Raw genomic sequence first — 19,633 nt, 5'->3', positions numbered from 1 at the left:
TGTAGTAACTCAGCCTACGTGCTAACCTGCTGCACAGGTGCCGCCATCAGTGTACACTGTACATAATTAGTATTATGTTTGAAAAATTACCTTTACTTATGAAACAGCGCCCTCTATCGCAATATAACTATTTTATTTTAGGATAGCTACTAGCCGAGCGATGGCAGCAGGTATATCTTAAAATATTTTACTTTAGCAACACCATAACCATTGTCACTGTCAAAGTCAACGTACGCGAGCGGTCATTCGATTTTTAAATAATAACGGTTAAATTGCGTAGTTGGTGAATGTTATTTTTAAATAAACAAAAAGGATACATAAACTATGGAATGTGTTGATTTCTTGCAAAATTAGTTATAGAAATGGAGCCGTCGAAAGAAGCTATTACTTTGCGAATAACTAGACTGAATCGGCAGATATTAGGCAAAGTAACAAGTGGCACGAGTAAATTTAGTAAGAGAACTCTAGACCGCGAGGCGTTATTGGATGCTTTGACTGTTTTGTATGATGAGTGCAATGATGATCCTGTTAAAAAGACCGATGAGCTGGTACGAGCATTTGTTGATAAATGTAAGTATTCCATCCAAACGCATATTTGAAACTAAATATTTTCGAGTAGTTTTTCAATTGATCTTCTTTACAATCGTGGGTTTATGAAATGTAGATGTTTTAAAATAAACAATTTCATCTTACTTTATCTTTTTTTTTAGAAATTTGATTTGTTATACCACTGTTTTTTTTAACTGTAAAACACATTATGTACTTTTTCAATAAAACTTATTATTATTATTATTGTTTGAATGAATAATTTAAGGTTGTATATTTTTGTAGACCGCAGCACATTGGCAGAGCTTCGGCGCACTAGAGTATGTTATTCAGACTTTGAAGTGCTACAGACCATCGGCAGGGGATATTTCGGTGAAGTACATGTAAGTTTTTATAGTATAAATTTCAAATTCAAATTTATTAACTTGGACTTGGCAAAAGTGATCTTCTTTTGTGAATGTTTCTTTTAAGCTTGTTTACTCCACTCCTAGATTTCTAGAGCTCCCAAACACCAATATCAACTTCTTTGGTACAGTTAGTAATTACAGTCTAGTCTAGCATGGCCTAATGCTTAAATGTACAATTTTATTATGCATTTTACTATACAATATCAAAGTGTAATATTGAACACTGGTTCTTACCTTTAAATTATTTGTACTATTCTTAGATGGTGAAAGAAAAGCAGACAGGAGATGTATATGCATTGAAAACATTGCGTAAGGAACAGGCTCGGAAACAAGAAATAACTTCAGTAGAAGATGAGAGAGATGTACTCGCTGCGGCTACTAGTCCATGGCTTCCAAGACTGCAATATGCCTTTCAGGTACAATATTACAGAAGTACTTGGTGCTTGTCAAACATCAATACTGTAATACACTATAATTAATTCCAATTGTTTGAAATTTAAATTTATATTAATTTGTCTTGTAATGATATTAAGGGAATGAATAATGCTTGAGAGCTTTTTTAACAAGCAGTTGTTAGTCTCCACAACATATTCAAAGACTCAGTATCTTTCAATGTATGATCAAGATAACATTCATGTTCATCATCAGCCGCATAAAGTCCACTGCTGAACATAGGCCTCCCCCAAAGATTTCTAGACAGACCTGTTGAAAGCAGCCTGCATCCAACATGTTCCTGCGACCTTTATCAAGTTGTCTGTCCTCCTATAACATAACAAGATAACATTATTCTTACTTATTATATATACTTATATATTCTCATGCATTACAGATGCCCCACCTAACAATAGATAATGCTTAGTCTTAAAACATATTTATCAGCATGACAAAGAAGAATTGAAATAACATGAAGCTTGATATAATAATATCTTGTATTTCAAACAGGACAGCAACAATCTGTACTTAGTAATGGAACTGTGCTATGGTGGAGATCTGGCGGGACTCCTAGCTAGGCGTAACCACCCCTTGTCAGAGAGAGATGCTGCATTCTATGTGGCTGAGGTGGCTCATGCACTCAAAGCACTGCACGGCATGGGATATGTCCATAGAGATGTCAAACCACACAACATATTGCTAGATCGGTGAGTTAATATTTGTACACTTTTCTTTATTGATAAAAGTGTTTATTTTCTTTATTGAAAAAAATATGTGATTTATGATAAATCACAGTATTAATATTGTATTTAAAAATATGATATTTATACAGTGAAGCAACTTTTAGCCCTTGGATAAGTCACCACAATCAGGTAAATTTCTTCTGTATAATGATAATTATTTATTTGTCATGGCCAGATTTGAAAATTGAAATTTCATGATGTGGCCAACCATTTCATAAAATGGTTGTTTTTCATGAAATAGAAAATTTTCTAGGTCTGGTTACATCATTGAATTATCTAATTTTAGAGGTGCTAATTGCGGTTTTTGTGATGCATCTGGTTGGCAGATAATTAATGTGATAAAAGCAAAAATAATGTATAAATGGAAGGTAAAAGTGAAATAATTGAACTGTAAGTCAACTGCAATGAGCATTTTTTGTACTTAGAAGAAAAATATATGTTTCTTTTTTATTTGTGATGTGGTTAAATGTGGGCTATTATCATATCATTGATATTATCAAATGTTGATATTTAGTTGGCCATTTTATGAAATGGTTGGCCCTATCATGAAGTAATCAATTCTAATATCTGGCCACAAAATGCATACTATAATGTAGAAATATTAATGATGTGTTTGAAATGCTATGTTATTTACCACATTCAGCAGTAAATTTTACTAGCAAGGTCATTAATTGGTAATAATTTGAGGAATATTGGAGGAAAGTAAAAACAAATGCTTCAAGTGGTTCCCTCATTGTGGCAGATGCGGCCACGTGAAGCTGGGCGACCTGGGCTCGGTGGGGCGGCTGTCGGGCGGCGGCGCGGCGGCGGCGGCGGGCACGGCCGACTACGTGGCGCCCGAGCTGCTCGCCGCCGCGCACTGCGCCGCCACACACTCTGTCTGTCTCCAGTATTGTGGCCGCGTTGTTACACAGGCCATTGTGGGTGGTTCGCATGCGCTTGCGCTTTTAACTGCACTAAACAGATTATGCCCATAATAAACACAATATAGCCCTTAACTTTATGGTGATAGACAAATCACGCATTGTTATAAGAAAAGTGTTATAACAATGTTAACTGCTATCATTTAATTATTTAAAAAGCAGAATTATAATGTAATGCCGACAGATTAATGTATGTATAAGTGATTGTAAATTTCCTTCAGGTGAATTTTTAAATCAGATACACTTTAATTCATGTTCTAAAATATTATTTATCAACTGTAAATCTAAATCAATATCGTTAAATCATCTTCATTATATATTTATAGAAAAAAAGATATATTTTTATACACAATATTAAATGGTCGATATTATCGGGCATAAATTTCAAATAAAAAAACGCATAATAATATGTAGTTAGATACAGTATTGGATGCACATGTAATATGAAGCAATGTATAGTAACAAATAAGATGAATGCATTTTAAAGAGTACAATTATAAGTCCAACTTATATAAAGTAGTTATTTTTAGATAACACTTATGCACAATATTAGCATAAACAGCATGTAATGTCAAAAGTCAAGGTTTTTGGACACTAATACATATGAATAAATACTAAGTAGTGCACACAATAACACTGTAGATAGCATACATACACATATATATGCAAATTTTGAAATGTAAATTCAAGGCGCTTGATGACGAGTGGCGTAATCCATAAATATCGAAAACATGAGAAAGAGTAATAGACATTTTACTATGATCTTTAGAAATGTTTATAACAGCTGACGTTAAGATTTTTGGCCGCGCTGAATTTAATCGCGAATGGTGTAGTTAAGTTTATTAGATTAACTCTCGATTTCCATAAACGATCTGAATGGCATAATTTAATCCATCGCTGAAATTATCCATTAAATTATCAATTTCTCATTTATTTTGGGAAGGTTTATTGAAAACTATTGTAATTGGTAACAGAAAGTGTAGAAGGCAGTAAAAGCAACTTACTTTAGATGAGACACAAAGTTTGATTTAAAGTATGTATGTATAAGGTTGATTATATTTATACAAAAATTGAATATGGTAGCATTAAGAAGGTACCCAACATTTTATATTTTTTTATTACTCCAATCGTTTTCGAAGTTTATGAGTTATACCAGTTTGCAACAAGCGTCGTATGTTTGTATATGACCTATATATTTGTCGTGCAGTCGGCGTGCGACTACTGGTCGCTAGGAGTGGTCGCGTTTGAGCTCGTCACACTGAAGCGGCCCTTCTCTAAAGGAGATGAAGATTCCATGATTGAGATTCTCAGTAACATCCAAAAGTAAGTCAAATATAATATTTAATGGCACTATTACCTAGGTTTTTCAATAATAAGTTTTTAATGTTGTGTTTTCGTATTTGTTTTTGTTAGAAGTGGTAAACAGACAATGTATTTTTTAATAAAAATGTTATTGATGATTAGAAACTTTCTCGCCCTCACACCCGCCACTACAACTCCTGTAAGCCAGGGTCAACAGTGGCACGCATTTTATGACATCGAGCAGTGGAGCTCGCCGAGTCTCGGGGAAAACTAATTTGTCATTATCCCGCAACGAAATTAATCAGACAGAATGATAGGGAGTTGGAAATATTAATTGTCCACTTCCCCCCATAGCAAAGCGGGAGACACAATAATGAACTAAGGAGGCGTTTTAACCTCAAGGATAGGGATACGGACAACTAGGATAGGGACAACTAGATAAAATAGTTATAAAACACCACGGATAAAATTAAAAGAAGGGTCCCAACGTATGAGCTGTTAGATTTGATTACAATAGGCACGGCAAAACGCCGGAAAGCACGGTTATTCATGATTAGTGACAACATACAACTGTGTTCATCAACCAACAGATACGAGCGGTCGCCCACCGCCGAGCCGCCGTTCGAGCCGCCCCCTCACGGGCCGTCGGCCGCGTGGCGCTCGCTGGTGGGCGGCCTGCTGCGCGTGCAGCCCGCGCGCCGCTACTCCTACCTCGACACGCTGCAGCACCAGGCGCTTGCGCATATACCCGTGCACTCTATTAGAGATCAGGTAATGTGATTGTGATGAATGAAAGTGTAATTTTTGTTATTTGATCGACAGTGGTGATCTTAACATAACTTCGGCGAACCGGGCAATCGCCCGGGGTGTCGCGCGTTTTCTTTTGTTCACCACGATCATTACCAAATCTGCCACGAATTGTTGTAATCGGGGACCTTATTATTGAAGTCCCATCCGGGGTCTCGCATCGGCTGAGGCCGTTACTAATATGAATATATTGCGCAGGTACCGCCGTGGGTGCCGCTGGTGCGCGGCGCGGAGGACGCGTCGTGGCTGGTGGCGCCGCCGCGCCGACCCGCGCCACCCAGCGCCGCGCCCTTCCGCACCAGGCCACCCTTCGCAGGACAACTGCCTTTCGTCGGTTAGACAACTTGTTTCTGTATATATACATTTTTTATGATGATATAAATATATCATAAAGGCAAAAGAATATATATTAAAAAATGCTAGTATTAAAAAAATTAAAAAAATATTATTTTGCAGGCTATTCATACGTGGCGCCGGAAGATAACGACGATAGTAGCGGCGGGTTTAATGCATCCCACGACTGCACCGCCATCGATTTGGCTACTTTTAAGTTAGTATTAAATCTTTTGGCTATGCCTAATTAAAAAATTCGATTATTTACTTTTATTTATCCTGCGGCAAACCTAAAGTTAGACACTTCACTTGCACTCTGCACTTATTTTCACTTTTTGGTTTCTATAAATACAATAATCTTCATAAGTAATTTCACTTATATTATAAATAAACCCAGATGTTTGTTACAAAAAAAAAACGTATTATAATTGTAGATCACTAGAGAAGTTAGCGACGATGCGCAGCCGCGAGATCGCGTCGCTGCAAGGCCAGCTGGCGTCGGCGGAGGCGTCCACCGCCGCGGCCGTGGAGCGCACGCGCCGCGAGCTGGAGAGCGACGCCGAGCGGCAGCGCGCCCGTCTGCAGGCCGACATTACTGCGCTCACGCTGCAAAACAAGTATGCACACACATTCTATTAACCCTATCAAATGATATCATTTACCATCAAGAACCTTGCTTGTCTTGTTTTTTAGTAGAAAAAACAAATACTATTAATATTTTCGTATACAGGCGGCTTGAGCGCCAAGTTGAAGTAGAAAAAGAGGAACGCATGGCCCTACAACGAAGCAACCAGGAACTAAGCTCAGGCATAGCAGAGCGTAACAACATAGTGGCGAGAGAGGCGCGGGCGGAAGTGGCGCAGCTGCAAGCCGAAAGGGACGGCATGAGGGAGGACATGCGGCGGCTGGAGACGCGGATCGAGGAGCTGCAGGCGGAGTGCGCAAGCGCCGTAGCCAGCGCGGAGGCGCAACGCGCTCAGCATCAACATTATAAGGTTACTAACATATTTTGTTTTTTTTTTTCATAAAAGCGTATTACAAATTTGCTGTAAGTAAGTTATTCTACAAAACAAAAACTGCTTGGAAGTGAATGTGATGAAATTTTTTATTACTTCTTGAATCAATAATAAAATCAGTGTCTGTTAAAATTAATAATTTTATGAGAATAAATTTTCGATGTTTTTAGCTTCGTATCCCCTACCGTCGTTTTGAAATATTTACAGCTATAATGGTCATGGGCAGCCAATAGTTTTAAACTAGAAAACTTTTTTATTTCGATGTTTAACTTGCACATAGAGATAAGAAATCAATAAGTTCCATAAGTTTAAATATTTTAACTATTATTTGGTATGCGTCAGAATATAATAGAACAGGTCCGGGACCTACGCCACAGAAGACTGACGGAAATCAACGTGCGCGCCATTGTGAGCGTATACACATTTTATAAGTAGTTATGATGGTAGTGAAATATTTTAGCGTATTATATCTGTAGTTGTGTTGTCCTCGACTAAAAAGATATTTAAATCTATGTAGCTAGAGTACATGTGCATGAATCTTATTAATATTTTAAAGTAAAAACGTTGTACTGATTTTCAAACACATTGCGTGCACGGAGGAATGTTAGATTTAGCATAATTAGAGTTCATATAGAGAAGTGGTGAAAGTGAATGTATGTATGTGTTAAAAATATATTAAATTCGACGGACGAGTTTCGATCACTCGTCAACAACTAGTAGACATTGAACCACTATAAACAGGCGTTACCATGACAGACGTTACATACAAAATCACGCTCGTTGCGCCTTGTAAATTATGTGTGAACTCAATACATAAATGGCGATATTAGTATTTTAAAAGTTTATGTTCCTATAAGAAAAGCTTTGCCAATAGTTATACGTAAGTATGATCGTAGCCGTGTCTTATTCTGTACCATATGTTTTTAAATATTTATATTAATTGTTGGTAGTTGTTCATTTAAATATTAAAAATCTAATGCTGGTACTATACTTTACGCATTCATCCAAATATTTGCGGCTTGCAGGAAAACCAATATCGACTCTATATTGTAATTAAAGAACAATTTGCATTGGCCAAATAACGCAAATATTGGCTTTAATACGCCAAGTGTACTGCCAACATAACAGGTTGACACTAAATAGATACATCAGCTGACATCATTTATACTAAACACAGGACAGCGTAGCCAAAGAGCGTGCGATTCGGCGTCAGACGTTAAGCGGAAGCGAGGCAGAGGTTCGCGATGCGGCCGCGCGCGTCGCCGCCGCCGAGGCCAGCGCCGCCAGGGAAGCGCGCGCCAGGGAACACGCCGAGAGCACACTCGCCGCGCTCGAGCAGCAGCACAGGGCAGTACAGGACGAGCTCGACAAGGCGACTCGCGAGCTAGCGGCTGCACGGGTATGTCATGATTACTATTTTTTGGATGTTATTAACACTATATAGGTACAAATAAATGACGTAGTTTTATATACCTCTGTGGACTAAAATGAAAATTATTCTGACTAAAGACACAAATAATAAATTTTGTATGTTCTGATAATCTCAGGAGTCTCTTAGTGAGAGACAGCGCGTCGCCGAGACGTCGTCTGATCAGCTGAAGGAAGTTCAACAACAGTTGGCGCAAGAACGCTTCCGTGCATCTTCTTTACAAGCTCAAGTACAGGTAATAGTAACATTCATTCATGGTATAATATATTTATGTTAATTAACTGTTGTACTTGACGTACTTATTTTCGACTTATTACTAATCCTCGGGTTAATAAGGGATAGGTGAATGAAAGGACGCGAGTGTAAAATTTAGGCAAAATACGCCCGGCAACCTGCAAAAATGTATAGTAATGAACAAGTTTGTGTTCCGTCAGGAGTTGGAGCGCGGCGTGGAGGAGTCCGCGCGGCGCGAGGCGGCGCTCGAGGAGCAGGGCGCGCGCACCGAGTCGCGCCTGCACGACCGGCTCACCGCCGCCGAGGCGCGCGCCGCCGACGCGCTGCACGAGGACGCACGCCACAGGGAAAAGGTATGGAAGGCACAGTTTTTCTGCCTTTAATCTTCATAAACTCTGTATGTACATTTTTAATAAAGGCATAGCTCAGTTTAAAAATATTCAGTACGTCACTAAAATTAAATTATAAAAAAAATGCTATTTGACCTTTATAACAGGTCAACACGTTAGAGCAACTGGTCCGACAGCTAGAACGCGAAGTTACCGCTTTGGAAAATCGCGTGTGTACACGATGTGCGGCACGAGCTGCAGAGGAGCAAGCTAGAACCACCACTGGCACTAACACAAGTGTTACAACTCGCAAATCGACTGGCATAACTGCTAACACATCTACTGAGGCGGCAGTCAGTAGTACTACTGCTACGTCTGATAGTAATGTAGCTGGTCCCTCTGGAGATGCTGGAGCGCCAGTGGTGCGAGAAGGTAGAGACAGCACAGACACTGCCCGCTGCGACGCGCACAGCGACACCGAGAGCTTAGCAGACGCGGCAGCGGCGAGCGTGGCGCACGCGCAACTCTCATTGCTCAAGGAACAACTCGAACGAGCTGAGACGCAACTGCAGGTTTGTTTTGCCTCATTACAAAAAACACTTGCAATGTATCTTGCCAATAATTTAAAATATCTAAAATATTTAACAGGCTAGATCTGAAGAAATTGCGACTTTACGACAAGAAACCAGAGCAGCGAACTTAGCGAGATGGAGAAAGGTGAGCAAAGAATCATCATAATATTATAATTCTTCTATTATATTAAATATAGTTTTGTTTATAATCCTATTAATTTATAGGAACGTGAATACAACGAATTATCAGTGGAAGCTAAGTCTACCGCTCGAGACCTCAAACGCGTAGAAGAGCGTGTATCAGGCGCGATAGAGGCTCGCAAGGCGGCGGAACAGAAGGCAGCGAGTCTGCAGAGCGAGCTCACCGCGTTACGTCCACAGTACGAACAAGCCAGCGCGGAGGCCGCGAGGCTGAAGGAACAGTTGGACAAGTTGAAGAAGATGCACGAAGGGGCACAGGCTGAAGTCGACAGGTACTTCTTCCGAGCACTACTTCACAGCACTACTTCACTTGATGAATGTCTGACAATACGCCCGGTAGTTAAGATGTTCGTAAATGGAGGGTCGTTAATACAGTTATTCTTCTACACCTTCTTACTTTTACTCATCTGATGACACGTGCTACCCGACAGCTCCAGGACAAATGAACTTTATTTTGATAGAGCTTTAGCGATAGCAGAAGACATATATTTACTCATTTATTTGTATATGTATACAAGGAATTTTATAGTGAACTAACTTTTTTTGCTCGCAACTCCCTCCATGCGAAATCAGTTAGGTAGTTTTTGAGTTTATCGCATCGTATCATTCAGACAGGCAGACAGGGGTCTTTGTTTTATGAAATATTTTTTGGAACTTTTTAAAAGGAATAATTCTGTCATCCATGTTTGTTGCGTATTTTTAACTGTTATCGCAGGGTATGCTGCCGACGCTTTTCAAAAGGATTTTTTTTCGTTTTTGCAACATTTTTCATTGATGCTCCGCTCCTATTAGACATAACATGGTGTTTGTTTAGTCTATAGCCTTCTACGACAATAGGCTTTCCAACGCTTGTTTTTTTTTTTAATTCGCACCAGTAGTTCCTGAGATAAGCGCGTTCAAACAAACTTCAGTTTTATATAATAGTATAGATATGTTGTGATTTTTTTTTTATTTAGTATTACGAATGTTACAATATCAATAAATACCATCACCCTTTAAAATATTCAGATCCCGAAACGACATCCGCAAATTGAAGAGCGAGCTACAATACAGCGAGAAACGGCGGCTGCACGCCGAAGAACAGGAGGAGCTCTCCAGCCGCGAGCGAGCTCAGCTGAGGGACGAGCTGCAGCAGGTCCGCCAACACAACACCGACCTAACCGAGGTACTGCATTACATTACTACCAGGAAAAGGGACAGTCTTATACATAAATATTCCTGTCCATCATAGACTGATAGTACCGTAACCGTTGTAACCACATAAGAGTTTAAATTCTAGTATTGATCCTGAACTATTAATAATTATTGTAATTTGTATTTTTTTTTATCATTCAACATTATTAAGTGGTCTTACACACTATACTAAAAGCATATAGGAAATGACTAGCTCTATAATAAAAACCATTTTAGTCTATTATGCATACGAAATGCATCATCAATGCACAAGCAAATAAGATAAGTTATTATTATATGCGGTCATCGTATTGTGATGTTTATAGCACAATAGAGAATGTTTGGCATTTGTGTAAACACTATTGTCGATACACATTGTATCGATGGATTTGATTTAGTTATTCACTTTACCGACAGCGGTCGAGACCTGTGCGACTAATTCGTCTCATAGTATTGCTAGTTGGAATAATCTATTGTAATCATTGAAATATAATTCCGGTAGTGGTGAAATTATGTGAGACAATGTTCAAAATATTTATAAAATGAATCCACCCGTATCGAGTCACATCAAGCGTAAAGTATCAGAGAAGCCACCGTTGCGTCCAAAGCCGTTGTACCTGCGCTCGGTGGAGGTGCGCGGGGGTGCGGCGGGGTGGGGCGCGCGCCTGCGCGTGGCGCTCGTCGCGGACCTGCTGCAGGGCCGGTGCCGCACCACCGACGCCGTCATGTCCTCCTGCGCGCAGCACTTCGCGGTGGTACAACTGTAGTCACTCGCGTTGTCCAACAGCACTGTTTTATTTTAAAATATTATTTTAATACGTTGTAACTGGGAATTATGTAATATTTTGAGACTAATAACTCGCTTGTATTTTAAATTTGTAACGAGTTTTCTTTACAGTTTTGTAATAAATTTTTATTTTTAATTTATTGATGAATATCTTCATAAATTTAAAATTTTATCACATTGAAGCATTTTATATTTTTTTATTTCCAGAACAACAAAGCATTACAAGAAGCGTGTAGCTTGCTGGAGGAACAGCTAACAGACTTGGAGAGGCTCACAGACATTCACGAAGTTAAAAATAAAGATCTCGAGGTAAATTTATTTTATAAATTTTATTTCAAACCATGGAATAATTTACTATGACAAATGTAGTTGTGTGAAGCGTTAAATTATTAAATAATTAATCGAAACTTTACTTGATAACAAATAGTGTTTATATTTAAGTACAATATTATATAAATAGGTATACAATGAACACACTTATAAGAAGCATAGCTACAGAATCATGTACAGACAACATACTATATTACAAAAGTAAATAGTGTACATGTTTTTGATGTAATAGACTAGTTTAAAAAGTAATGAAATAATAAAATATTTATTCCTTCCAGAGTGAAGTGCAGCGCATGCGGTCGGAGCTGGAGAGTTGTCGCGCGCGCCTCGCGGACGCAGAGCGCGCGGCCGTGGAGCGCGCCGCCGCCGCCGACACCGCCACCCACCAACACATGCGCGCCAGGGACGAGGCCGACCACGCCGCCTGCCAGCTGCAGCTCCTACAGGTACACCTTTACACTACACTGGATGAATACTAACCGAAAATACATTAACAAAGCAGTGGTTTAACTAAAAATACTTACATATGATGTATTACTCTTACTTACTACTTACTCTACAATAATAACTGTTTATTTAAATATATAGTAATGGACCATATATATCGATCGTTTAGGAGAGATTGGAGACGCGGTCGCAGCGCGTGTCAGAGCTGGAGACGTCGGTGGCGGCGCTGGAGGGCGCTCTGGCCGCCCGCGATGCTGCCCTGCGCAGCGCCGCGCGCCGCACCGCCGACCTACTGGAGGAGAGCGCCGCATTGCGCACGCGCGCGCACCACCACCACTCCCACGCGCTCGCACTGCAGGCGCAGCTCGCCGAAGTGCAGGTTAGTGTTATAGCACCGCAGCACCGCCAACCTGCTTGAAGGGAGCTTCGCACTGCGCCCGCAGAATTAATTAGTTAAAATATGCACACTATTCAATTGTAATATTAATTTATCTTAAAGTGCTAACTATAAAAATTATACGTAATATGCAACTTGTCATCGCCATTTATAATTTATTTCATACACAGATATGTCTTATTTTTAGCTATAAGATTTCTTTTAGTAAATATATAAATACAAAATAAATGATGATTATAACATGCATTTGGTAGGAGGAGTTGGCGGCAGCTCGTGAGGCGGCCGAAGCGGCAACGGCGTGGTGGCGCACCCGAGAGGCCAAGTCCGACGCCACGCTGCGACAACAGACTAAACTCATCGACTTCCTTCAGGTCCGTATCATTGTCTATATTTTACACGAAATCTATGCAAAAACAATATAATGTAACATGTTTATATAATATCTAATAGAATGAAAATGAATAATCTTACTCATAAAAAAATATATTTATTTATGTCCTGTAATTTGTTGTTATAGGCTAAAGTTGAAGAAGCTAATCGCAAAAAGTGTTCTCTGAGCAACAAACTATTCGGTCGGTCAGGACGACGGAACGCTGCCTCGCCACCACTTCGACGTGCTAACAGGTTACTTTGATTATAGTTACCTTATAAGACTTACTTTTTATTAATGAAGTCATTGGTTTAGTGTAAGCAAAACTAGTGAAACTGTTTAAAACCTAGGTCGAATTTTTAGGAAGTATAGTAAATTTTCGAGTCGTTTAAACACAGATACATGGATAAAAATTGAGCTTGTCTGGAATTTAAATATATAGACTGGTATAACATTTGGTAAATTCTCCTACTAGTGACAAGTTGGCTAGTTGCTTGAAGGATGAATGAGCGTAACTCGTGTTTTACATATAGTCCTTTTGTGGTTAATTGCAGAGAACTTCGTGAAGAGGTTGAAAGACTTCGCGCTAAACTAGCCACGAATAGCACTAATGGAGACAGGTATGGAATTATTATTTAATTTGATTCATAATATATTTAATTCGCTTGTAAAAGTTATTGTGACTGTTGGGTAATATTCTGAACAGTAATTTTCGGTTTACAGCTACCCACCCACGCCTAGAAGAGAGAAGCCTAAACCACTAACAAGTAATGGGTAAGTATTAATATTTGTATGTTTCGTAAGTGGCACACATTCCATTACGTTATATCTGTAAAGCTCGAATGTCATAGGACAACTCAGAATATAGTCTTTCATTAATCGGAATTTTACATAACATAAACAGCAATGGATCATATACAAAAATGAGCGCATTGTTACAATAAAATATAATAACGTTTATTTTTGTCTTTCACAATTACAGATTTAAAAGCATAGACACTCCCGACAGTGTCGATGAAAATACGCTGCAGATTGTATGGTAAGACTGATTGCTATTATTTCAATCAAGTAATTTGTTGTTACGATTGATCACGTACTTTTCAATCATTAATGAAAATAAATATCTAATAATAAATCATAATTATCAGGCCGGATGGTGTACGAGAGCGTTACCACGCCAATTGTGCGAATGGTGTGTTGGTTTTGACCAGTGGTGCTAAAGAGTTGCGCGCTAAGTTACATCATATGGATCCGAAGAACTTGCCGCAAAACGAATCCAACAGAGCCTTTTCCGTAAGTTATTTTAAACATAGGTACTTAAAAGATATTAAGAAGACTTTGTGGTGAGGGAAGGTCAGTAATTATGATTTTTTATTATTAGTCTGAAATTCTAGAAAGATCTTCCAGATATTCACAAAGACTAAAGCGTAACAGTGGGTATTGAAGGCGGTGGAGATAGCTAACTTCAGACTGGTAAAAAAATTATGGTAAAGAAATTTGACATTACCATATCTGAATATTTGTACACAGATCAAGTTGGAGAACAGTGCGCTGTGGTCGGAGGCGGCGGTGGTGTGCGCCACCATTGCGGCGCGTGCGCTGTGGGTGTCGCGCCTCTCGACGCACTCCCCGCGCCTCTCGCACTCCCCGCGCCCACCCCGCGCCGCCGCGCGTTATACTGCAGCCGCGCTGACTAACGTGACAAACGAGCCATACACCGCACTCTATCTCGCCCCTCATGTGTTCGCCATAGGTATGATTATCATCTCAAAAATAGTTTGTTGCTCAGAAATATTATATCACCCCTCCATTCATGTAGAAATGTCGTCGAAAGCGAGCTATCAATGATTTCATCATCTACAGAGTTCACCTATTCTATACTTGTGGCAGGTTGCGCCGACGGTCTATACTCGCTGCGCACCGGCGTCGATATCGTGTGGGAGATTTCGCCTCCGCGTACGACAGACAGTAACAGTATAAGCTGTTTGAGCGCCACGTGTGGGCGGGCGCTGCTAGTGTGCGGCGGCGTGCTGGCGCAGGCGGGCCTGCTGCAGCTCGGCTCCACCATGCGCCGCGCCAGCAACCTGCACCCTACGGTCACTCTCAGCCCCATTACACTACCTGATTCCAACACTCCGCATATTGTTAAGGTATTTAGACAATTTTTGTAGCTTTGGCCTGTTAAAAATTTGTTGGATCTATAGGAAATTAATTTGTTCTATTGGAAATTAATTAATTTTCAAATAATTATATAATATATTAATAAGCCATTTGCTATGTGAATTTAGAACAATAATGTGTACTCCTAAATATAATAGACTTTACACAGCAAGAGCTCAATAAATTATCCGATTTAGCAATGGCCCGAAAAATGGTTATTAATTTTACCTTTAACTTTACAGGCATTATCTGGCGATACAATGGAAGGTCCGTGTGCAGCGGTGGCTAGCGGTCGCCGCGTATTCTTGTTGCGATTCGACGCCGCCGCCTCCGAATTCAAAATATTCCGCTCCTTAACTGTAGACAGGCTGCCAAACTCGCTTTTGCTCACTAATAAATGTCTCTACGTAGCAGGGGAGAAGCCTTTGAAAATAAATTTACCATCCGGTGCGCTAGAATCGTTCGCCATGGATGAACTAACCGTCGCTGCAGCAGCTAGAAAACATTCGCCTCCTAAAGCTATATTGTTAATTCGAGAAAAACCAATCGAAATTCTTCTCTGTTACGCCGAATGCGGCGTATTCGTTGATGAGAATGGGAAGCGCACGCGTAACGAAGATCCCAAGTGGAGTTCGGCTATACACGCATGGGAATTCATCAACCCATTCTTATACTTAGTTGGAGAAGAAAAAGTGACAATACTTTACATAAACGAAGAAGTTTATAAAGCTCCGCCGTGCACTTGCGACACGACCTCACTAACATCAACTGAAACCGACTGCTGTAACTCGCCACAGACCTTCAATTTGAAACTCCAAGAACCGCAGTTATTAGGCACAACTCCAAATGGTATCATAATACGATCCAAAACCGATGAAGGTTACGAGGTGTCAGTCATAGAAGGTATGCCTGCGTTCAAGAGCATTGGCGCATCTATTGAATCGTTAGAAACTATTTCTGATACAAAAGGATCTTCGTCGGATTTAGCGCAGTCCGTGTCTGATCTATCGCCCCAAGAAGTGTCACAGGAAAGTATAGAAATGACAACAGGATTCCTTGCAGACATAAGAAAGAAAGCGCGACAGTTGCGGCTTAAGAATCGTAAAGAACAAAACGCAGATGACGTCATTAAAGAAATTCTGACCACTGAAGTGAGTTTGAATCGCACATCGACCGGCAGGAAATCACCCGCTACTAATTCTGAATTCGATTCAGATTCCACGGAAAGCGAAGAAAGGACCACCAACTCAACTAAATGCACTGCGGACGTTTGTGCCGAGATTTTTGCGAGACAAGTGAGATTCCAGTAACCCTGCAGTTATAATATGGCTCTTAATATGGACAAACATGTTTTGTGGAATTCTACCAGCATAATTGAATAAACATTCGATCTCGCATAAAATTTGCCCATATTAAACCATAAACTAAAAAAATATTAAAATTGACATGAATATAACATATCGACATTCAATTTAACGCCGAGTACTTAGAATACAGTCTTTTAATAATTACAGTAATATTTAATGTGCGAGCTTAGTTATATATACAGGTAGTCATACTGTACCTGAAAACGCTCAATTATAGTCAAGCTTCTAATACAATTTGTACTTTAATATATTTTTTAGAATTTTAATATAGATACCGCTAAGTATTGATAGGTATTGTAATTTATATTGTGCCTTAAGTTGTGATGTTTCTACTTGATATAAGTATCGGCATAATTATGGGCAGGGACTTTAGCGTGACAAAAAAGTGAAAAGGTTTATAGCATAGTATTTAATAAAAAGGTAATTTATTGTAATTGGGCACTAGTCCATTGAAATGTTACATTTTTAGGCCTTACCTTGCGTTTTTTAGAGGACGCAATAGGGGACCGGCCTATGCTTGATTTTGTCCATTATTCTATATATAATGGTTAATAATATGAAAAAGAAGTACTCCTGCGAAAACTGCATAAAAATTGGTTAAAAAATGAGCGAGTAATTCATATTTAAAATATTGTAATGTGCAGAAGTGGGCGCGATGTGGGGATATCACTACATCTCTTTCTTTCGCACGCGTCGTAATTCCCGATGACGTCACATGTGGATATTTCGACTCTTTTCTGTTTCTTGTTAATTACCCCTTCCACCGAAATTCAAAGACTTATAACTTGTTGATTTTTAACCGGATTTTAAAAATTCCTTTTGTGTTATAATTTATATAACGTAAATATTTGATAAAAGTAAAGAACAAAAATGAGTCCGGTACCCTATTTTATTTTTTTGAAGTGTAGGGGGGGTCAGTGTAAAGCTAAAACCAAGTTTGTGGGGTCGCCACCCTTGTCCCACGGCCGCCATCTTGAAAATAGGGGTTGAAATGGTTTTGACGATGTATCTCTTAAACTATTTATCTGACAAAAAAAAATTATAAACATTTTTTGTTGCAAATTAAATTCTCTACAACTTTGGTCCAGAAACTTTTTGTCGTAGAACTATAAATAAAAAAGTTATCAGCGAAAATGTTAAGAAATTCAGTGTTAGCAATGTCCATTGCAACGTCATCAGAACGTGTGTTTATAAGGTTCATAATACTTTTTTTTGTACTCTCATTACGTACAACACAAACCCGCGGTTGCCAGATTGTACCTGAGTTACTTGGATCCTGAATAGCTTTGGCACAGATGAAGCAATTGTTCACAAAATCAAAGCCTGCTCTGGAGCTTCTGAAACTGACGATAAACTACTGGAGCTGCTGCTGGGACGACGAACAACATTATCGGTTCGATTGTCCACGTAATAACAATAACACGCAATATGTACAGTAACTTCCGAAACAGTTCGTAAAAATTAGTTTATCGTCAGTTTCAGAAGCTCCAGAGCAGGCTTTGATTTTGTGAACAATTGCTTCATCTGTGCCAAAGCGATTCAGGATCCAAGTAATTCGCGTACAAGCCGACAACCGCGGGTTTGTGTTGTACGTAATGAGAGTTCAAAAATAGTATTATGAACCTTATAAACACACGTTCTAATGACGTTGCAATGGACATTGCTTAACATTGAATTTCTTAACATTTTCGCTTATAACTTTTTTATTTATAGTTTTACGACAAAAAGTTACTGGACCAAAGTTGTAGAGAATTTAATTTGCAACAAATAATGTTTATAATTTTTTTTGTCAGATAAATAGTTTAAGAAATACATCGTAAAAACCATTTCAACTGTTATTTTCAAGATGACGGCCGTGGGAAAGAGTGGCGACCCCACAAACTTGGTTTTAGCTTTACACTGACCCCCCCTACACATCAAAAAAATAAAATTGCGTCCTCTAAAAAACGCAACCCCAAATGTAACTTTTCAATGGACTACACAGACTAGGCGCATATGAAGACTCAACAGTCATAAAATGGAGCATGTGACAGGCTACTTCTGCGCTAATATATTATGTTCGATACTTTTCTTAGTTTAGTATTTTTTTCTCTAGCGACTTACGGCAGTGTAAGAATTTTATTTATTCTTATTATTTGTAAGATTGAAATTGTATTTTTGATAAGATTGTTTTAGAATTTTCATTTGAATTTTATGTGTATATTCATTAATTAAATGCCACAATACATTTAATCTTTTGTCTAAATTAAATACAATTAAAATTTTAACAAATTTTGTTCAGCAGCTACATTTAATTTCTTACCTGCATTGTATGGACTTTGGGCGTGTGGCGTTAGTCAATACATTATTACGAATAATATTAATACCTGTGATTGATGTGACTTAGTTCGTATTCTTTTGTTGTATTAAGTAACTTAAGTTAATGCTTGTTTATGCTTTGTGATATAATAATATTAATATATATTTTAATAATACATTTTTGTTTTCTTATTTCTTAATCATAACTAATGCCGTCCGTATTCGCATACGCCGAAAATTCTACAAGAGCTTTAGTACTAAGTTTGTGTCAACGTAACCGCCTTCATGGACAACCTATCTGTGTATTGCAATATTTTCTCAAACGCACGCTTTCGTATATATATATATATTATAATTCTCTGCGCGCATTTTTTAGCTAATTAGTTTAATGTTAGTTACATGAGCTGTTCTCGAGACAAGACGCCTTCGTTTTTGGACTAAAACACTAAGAAAAGTCTACTGATATTTATTCTCCTAGATACCTGTATACTATCAGGACAATTTATTAAGTACAGAGAATGTCCTCAGTTTCACTATACATACAATATAAAGAAATAAAGTATAATGCTATCTTATAATTTATGTGAAGGTTTGAAATTGAAATAGAACTTATTGGTTTACAAAGAGAATTCAATACATATTTCTTATTTTTTTACAATTAATGTTACATTTTCGTAGTTTTATACAGGTGTCCCAGAAATTAGTGTCAAGCGGAGGTCCAGAGTCCATGTATGTTCCGCGATTTTTCATAGTTTTCGAGTTATGAATATTTTTCTGAATTTTTGAGGTTTTCGATTTGAACGATTAAATTATTTCTTTTAAAAAAAGTAGAAGACTTATTCGTGATTTTTTTATTGCAAAAAGATTTTCATTAGTTGTTCTTTTTTGCTAAAAACAATCAGATTCGTAACTTTAATGAAAATTATGAAAATGTTGGTGTACAGTAAAAAACTTATGTTCTATGAATTATGATTTAATTTTCTTCTTTAAATTTAAAAACCTAAACAAGTGACTTTGTGGTTCTAAGGTA

The 19,633-nt window shown here is 38.5% G+C and overlaps 1 protein-coding gene across 3 annotated transcripts; it reads left to right on the top strand.

The window, feature by feature from the left end:
- The first annotated feature begins 225 nt into the window (after nt 1-225).
- Nucleotides 226-16,484, top strand: LOC115441355 (citron rho-interacting kinase). Of its 3 annotated transcripts, none has more exons than XM_030166117.2 (31): nt 226-570; nt 832-929; nt 1,214-1,369; nt 1,896-2,092; nt 2,871-3,006; nt 4,259-4,374; nt 4,944-5,124; nt 5,359-5,494; nt 5,617-5,710; nt 5,928-6,110; nt 6,224-6,488; nt 6,852-6,917; nt 7,687-7,908; nt 8,057-8,173; nt 8,373-8,525; nt 8,669-9,073; nt 9,150-9,218; nt 9,299-9,546; nt 10,283-10,439; nt 11,442-11,543; nt 11,843-12,010; nt 12,181-12,390; nt 12,663-12,779; nt 12,926-13,032; nt 13,333-13,398; nt 13,502-13,552; nt 13,761-13,817; nt 13,927-14,071; nt 14,309-14,531; nt 14,669-14,928; nt 15,181-16,484. In XM_030166117.2, exons 1-31 carry the CDS (start codon nt 363-365, stop codon nt 16,246-16,248), a joined length of 5,781 nt encoding a protein of 1,926 aa, XP_030021977.1. In that variant the 5' UTR covers nt 226-362; the 3' UTR covers nt 16,249-16,484. The 3 variants fall into 3 exon arrangements, with proteins under 3 accessions (XP_030021977.1, XP_030021976.1, XP_030021979.1); XM_030166116.2 differs by having other exon boundaries at nt 2,871-3,048; XM_030166119.2 differs by lacking the exon at nt 6,852-6,917 and having other exon boundaries at nt 2,871-3,048.
- The last annotated feature ends 3,149 nt before the right edge of the window (nt 16,485-19,633 follow it).

Source organism: Manduca sexta, chromosome 9, assembly GCF_014839805.1.
Source record: "Manduca sexta isolate Smith_Timp_Sample1 chromosome 9, JHU_Msex_v1.0, whole genome shotgun sequence".
NCBI classification, from domain to species: domain Eukaryota; kingdom Metazoa; phylum Arthropoda; class Insecta; order Lepidoptera; family Sphingidae; genus Manduca; species Manduca sexta.
Note: the sequence above shows the minus strand (reverse complement) of the source record. Positions and strands in the feature narration are given on the sequence as shown.